Source organism: Triticum urartu, chromosome 5A (genome assembly GCF_056163025.1).
Source record: "Triticum urartu cultivar PI428250 chromosome 5A, HENAU_Tu73, whole genome shotgun sequence".
Lineage (NCBI taxonomy): Eukaryota > Viridiplantae > Streptophyta > Magnoliopsida > Poales > Poaceae > Triticum > Triticum urartu.
In genome coordinates, this window is record NC_141877.1 from 550,699,410 (window position 1) to 550,704,970 (window position 5,561).

General features: G+C 42.3%; 1 protein-coding gene across 2 annotated transcripts; it reads right to left on the reverse strand.

Moving 5' to 3' along the window:
- Positions 1-245: 245 nt before the first annotated feature.
- Positions 246-4,747, reverse strand: LOC125510469 (serine/threonine-protein kinase AFC2). 2 transcript variants are annotated; one of them, XM_048675657.2, is made up of 12 exons: positions 4,544-4,747; positions 3,513-3,702; positions 2,883-2,909; positions 2,580-2,733; positions 2,397-2,445; positions 2,191-2,305; positions 1,802-1,893; positions 1,498-1,633; positions 1,343-1,407; positions 1,160-1,257; positions 944-1,046; positions 246-743 (listed from the first exon to the last, which is right to left on the reverse strand). In XM_048675657.2, exons 1-12 carry the CDS (start codon positions 4,634-4,636, stop codon positions 591-593), a joined length of 1,275 nt encoding a protein of 424 aa, XP_048531614.1. In that variant the 5' UTR covers positions 4,637-4,747; the 3' UTR covers positions 246-590. The 2 variants fall into 2 exon arrangements, with proteins under 2 accessions (XP_048531614.1, XP_048531615.1); XM_048675658.2 differs by lacking the exon at positions 3,513-3,702 and having other exon boundaries at positions 4,544-4,736.
- Between the last annotated feature and the right edge of the window lie 814 nt (positions 4,748-5,561).

Here is a 5,561-nt window from a genome sequence, read left to right on the forward strand (position 1 = left end):
TGTGGACACAAAACAACCCTGACCATACAAAAAACAGCAAGTAGGAGATATGCAATCTGTTGAATGGCTTCCGTGACTAAACCTGGGTTTTAACAACCTCAAAAAAGTCATGGTATCATTAAAGATAACGGAAGAAAATATCTGAATATGGCATCTAAGACATAGTGAAAGCGCATTTGAATTTGGTCCATAGATCACCCGCAAGATTTAGGATTCTCAAACAGAAACCACCAGAAGATATAGTATTCAGCACAAACTTTGATCTTTTACCATACCATTTCTAGGGGCGTAAACATACACAGCTTCGACGGTTTGTTTTAATTTGCCCCAGCTTCCGCTGCGAGGGAACATGCCAGAGTTTGAATACAAGACAGTGAGACTTTTGAATTCTCTTTCAGCTATATAGTACATAAAGCCACAACACACGAAGCCTCTTCTGAACTTTTAACTATGGCTACTGCTCCCTGTCCTGTTATATCCAGGGAGATTCAGATACAACTCAAGCTTGTTATTTCCTTGCTGCAAGCCTGCAAATCCTCATAGGTTTCTGTCAGTGTTTGTTTGGGTCAGCCGCGGACATTGTTGCTTGGTCATAGCGACCGCCTTTCACGGTGCCTCCTGAAGAAGCGGTGGCTCAGGGCTTCCTGAGCGGTCAGCCTGGCCGAAGGCTCGTACGCCAGGAGGCCCTGCAGCAGCCCGATCAGGTCCCCAGCAGAGTGATCCACATGCTGCATCACCAGGTTCTGCATTCCCGGATTGGATGAAGGTGGTTATTAAACAATCCGACAAACTTAAGCAAATACCATGTCACTGCGGCAGAGAAACACAAATACATCTTGAATCCAAACAAGGAAACTTAAGAGCCACTGGCACTAGATTTCAGGGCCAGAAAAAAATTGAAATGCCCCAGAAACTAATAGGGAAGCTCGTCCTGTTTGCGTACCTGGAGGCGAGGCAGCTTGAGAACAGCTCTCATGCTCTCCCGTGTCGTTGCACCTTCTGGCCAGTTCAACCTTCCTCTTCTGATGTACTTCTGCGCATGGTGGCTGAATTTACACAAGGCAAAAAGGTCAACCATCAAAACTAATCGCATAGGTGGCAATGGCATTAGATCATAATAGTGGCAATAACACAGGTAGCGGATAATTAATAAACATACTCGGCTCTTTCCAGCATGTGCCGTGGGAGAGGACCTAGAACCCTCTCCATCATTGCCAAGTGCTCCAAGTTTTCATGGGTCTGGAATAATGTCTCACCCTGTAAAACATAAGAGGCCAGTTCAATCATACATGCACATGAACCTTTCCCAAGACAAAGACAGACAAGATATACAAACACATACCGAGCAAAGCTCAACGAGTATACAACCAATGCTCCATATATCACATGGATAGCTCCACCCATGCCCTAACACAAGACCAGGGAAAGTCAGTTCCAGTATTTGATAAACAATCAAAAGTATGTGCACCTAATAGCCAGTCATGTCCAAATTCATACCCAAAATAACCTCAGGAGCACGGTAGTGCCTAGTAGAGACAATGTAGCTACAGTCTTGATGATCATATGCTGTGCTACCAAAGTCGATTAACTTGATCGCACTTGATTTTGGCACCTTCTTTGAGAATGATCCATCCTAGATTTTAAACATTATACAATTAGGAAAAATAATGCAGCATGCTGTATTTAACACAGAACTATACTGAACACGACTTTTATCTGCTTTGGACATGGTGCAAATTTTAAGGAAAAAAATTTCCTGCAACTTAACAGTTATTCGGTGTTATGCAATGGTAATACATACCTTGTTTTCAGCTAACTTAGCATCCTCTGAAGAAACAAGGAGAATGTTCTCTGGTTTTAGATCAGTATGAATTAACTTCAGGCCATGCATAACTGCAATGAGGTAAGATACATATCAAGATACATGACACAGAAGCATATGAACCAAATTATGAGCACCCAAATACACACAAAAGCAGATAGCCTAAAAATCAGGAACAAAAGAGAATAGAAAAATGTATGTGGGTCTACTCATTTTTTTCCGAAAATGACAGAAAGAACCCAGTCCAAGATAAGATATAGAAGAATAAGCGCACTGAGAAAAAGAAAAGCAAACAAATAGAGAATCTTAATAGAAAACAAAGCAAGTACAAAATATATGAGGTTTGCAAAAGTACTGTCTCTACACACATGCGACAGATTCCAAAAGTTGCTCTCCAAGCTCACGAACTAGGTCGATTGGAAATGGGCGGTAGGCAGTTTTCCGCAGAAAGTCATACAAGCTTGGGCCAAGCTTCTCGCAAACCTGTTGAGTCATTGAAATTTATTGACTAACTGGACCCCAAGTCTAACAAACAAGTTGGGGAAATTCTATGAATCAAAGCATATAAACTTACAATACAAATATGGTTACGATAGTCAAACCAGTTCCGTATTTGCACACAGCTGCAAAAACACTCAGGAGTATGTAACTTATTTCTTTAGCAACATGACACGAAAAATAAATACACAATTTACTCCATACCGTACTTATTTATTTAGCTCCTTGTGGAGGTAGAAGAGTTAGATGTATAACTTACTGTTTTCCTGTGGCGTCATTTCTTGCGAGCTTCTGCAGCACATCAATCTCTATCATTGCTGCGTCACTGTATTTGTTTACAGCACGAACAATTTTAATAGCTACCATTTCTTTTCTTTCCCTGTCCCAACATTCCAGCACCTGACCAAAAGTACCTAAACAGACAAAGACATTCCAATATTATTGCAAATATAAAATGGTAGTTACTAGACAATATCAGGTGGATCTGAGCAACATTGGTGTCACAAATTCATTGACTTAAGAATTCACAAAACTATACTCGTGACCATAAGAAAATACTAACCTTCGCCCATCTTTCTGTATATTTTATCTGCAAAAATAGTGAGAAGAGGTATGAGAACAGAGCCTTCCAAGGAGCTCAATAATTTAAGACAATTTGTGCAAACAAAGATAACTAGCATGCACTTTGCAAAAAGACATGTTTGTGTTAACACTAAGAAATAACAGTAACATCATCTGGTGCAGCTACAAAATAGGCCAGCATGTAAAACCTTGTAGACTTCAAACCACCCGAAACCAAGGAAATAAAGTCAAATGTAAAAACCCTACACAAGAAAAGGGGAAATCCAAAAACTATTTGAAAATTCGAAGATGGAAAACGAATTTGAGTTAACGTGAAACTAACTATATCAACCTGTTTTTTTTTGTAAAAGAAGTTAAATCATGGATTTAAAGATATTTGTTGACAGAACATTAGATGAGTAACCAAGGAACATAAGCAGGTACCATATGTCTGCAAAATGAACAAATTCAACATATTGATACATCTCTAGTTTTCTGTAGTGCAGTTTAACCAATGCTAAAACATTTTTTATTAAAAAGGAAAAAGGGAAATGGAAAAAGAAGTTTCCTGCATGCTAAGGGTCACAAACACAGTCATTATACTCAAATAATGATGGTCAAGTGTAATTACAGCGAGAGGTCAAATTCTCTCCAACAGCAAATACATAATGGCCATCTTTATCGTCTTCTCTCCGAGGAGGGGAAGCATTTCGAGCAACACCCTTTGAGAGCAGAGAGAAGCAAGTATAGTCCGGAGGATGTGACGGCAATACCAGGGTGGTCATATCGCCAACTTCTTGCCCACAAAATGTTATCTGAGCCTACACACATCGATCACTCAAGTTTTTCATGCAGAAAAGAAAATATAATACCCATCTGATGTTAATGTTCTCAAGTGGAACACAAAATAAACAAAGCACAGACACAGTAATAAACCTATAGCATTTATAGCATCATGCAAAAATAGCTTACCTGAAAGCACTCGTGTTAACAAAGAAAATGACACTTAGTATGCTACACGCTATTCGTACGCGTAAATTTGAGCCACCGAATATTCTGAAAATGCCACCCATAGTTCTCACCAGATGAAGCGATTTATGTTAGACAATAATAATGTAGAACCACCCAGGTATTTCACATATATTTTAGGCGGTGAACACAGGTGTATCAAGTTAAACATGAATTGTACTAAATTCAACAACATCATGATAAGCTGAAAGTTGTACAAAACTAAGCACCCGAACCCCAAGCAAACAAGGCCCGAGGGAGAACCACAGACAAAAGAAAATTACAGGGGTAATTTGGTCCAACATCCTAATTTGACCGACGATGGCCTGTAACAGCTCTACACAATCGCAGAGCCAACGGTATCTGCAGTTCAATCAATCAATCGCAGCCTAAGCAGGTCTAGCATCAGACACACGACACTCTAAACGTTGGATTCTGCGCCAAAATTCCCGCTAAGCACGACCCGCGCGAGCTAGATCTACACGGACCGCGCCTCGTCCAGCTCATGCTACACCTCGGAACAGACACAAAATGCCCTGATCATGCTAGGGCTAACGAAACCGCGGACGAATTTCGTCGAACCGCGCCCCGAATCGGCGGATCGGGCGAGGGCGGGGTGCGTAGAAGGGAGGGGAAATGGGGGCGTCTGTTTACCTTGGTCGCTGGCGCGACGTCCCATCCGTGCCGGGCCCGCTTGCGGGGGCGGCCGGCGGGCAGATCGGCCGCGGCGGCGCACCTGGTCGCCATTGATGGGTTCGAATTGCGGGGGATTTGGTGGGAGCACGGGAGGAGAGGTGGGGGAAACGCGCCAAAGGGGAAAGTGTGAGGCCGGTTGCTATGTAGGGAGGAGGGGGGAGGGGTTGGGTTGGGTTGGGTGGGGATCGGATGCTGCCGGGTTTGACTTTTGACCCGACCAGCGGCGCCAAGATTCGTGCCAGGCCTGATGTCAGGGAGTACTTAGGAGCTGTTCGGCAGCCCTCCGGCTCCCTGAAATCTCATAATGTGGAGCTTCTTTTTCTTTGCTCCGTCGTTTTTAGTTACAACTCCATCAACTTCTGAAACGGATTTGGAAAACGGAGAGTTTCTAAACAGGCCCTTACTACAAAGTTGGGAATTTTTGTAAACCTGGTTTTTATGGAATTTGCAGCGTTTAGCCATTTTCCTCAATGGACAATGGCACAAACGGCACAAACTATATCAGGCGCATACGAAACCGACGGAGGGTTTATACAAGTTTTCATCTGACGTGTGCATGTATGCTAGTACATTTGATGTGCCATATTGTGGGTTGAACTTGTCTCTCGTCTTTTGTCGGCATGACAATGAATTTCTTCCTTCGGGACCTAAATCAAAAATACAATTCTAGGCAAAAATGTGATAGTTTTTGTCATGCTTATCACATGCACACGTTATTGGCTTTTTGGCTTGAACTCTAAACATATAATCATATCCAGAATGTTTATCAATTTGCGAGGGTTCCAACAATAATCATGTCCATGCATGGATCGGCGAGACACTCGGAAACTTATGTGATCATTGACGAAATACAGATGCACACCCACCAATTATATACCTTCAAGGACAAGAATGATGAAAGATTTGTTAGTGGAAAGGATGAAGCAAAAAAGTGGTGCCAGCTTCTAAGGGAAGGGGCGGAAATCAGGGAGAAACC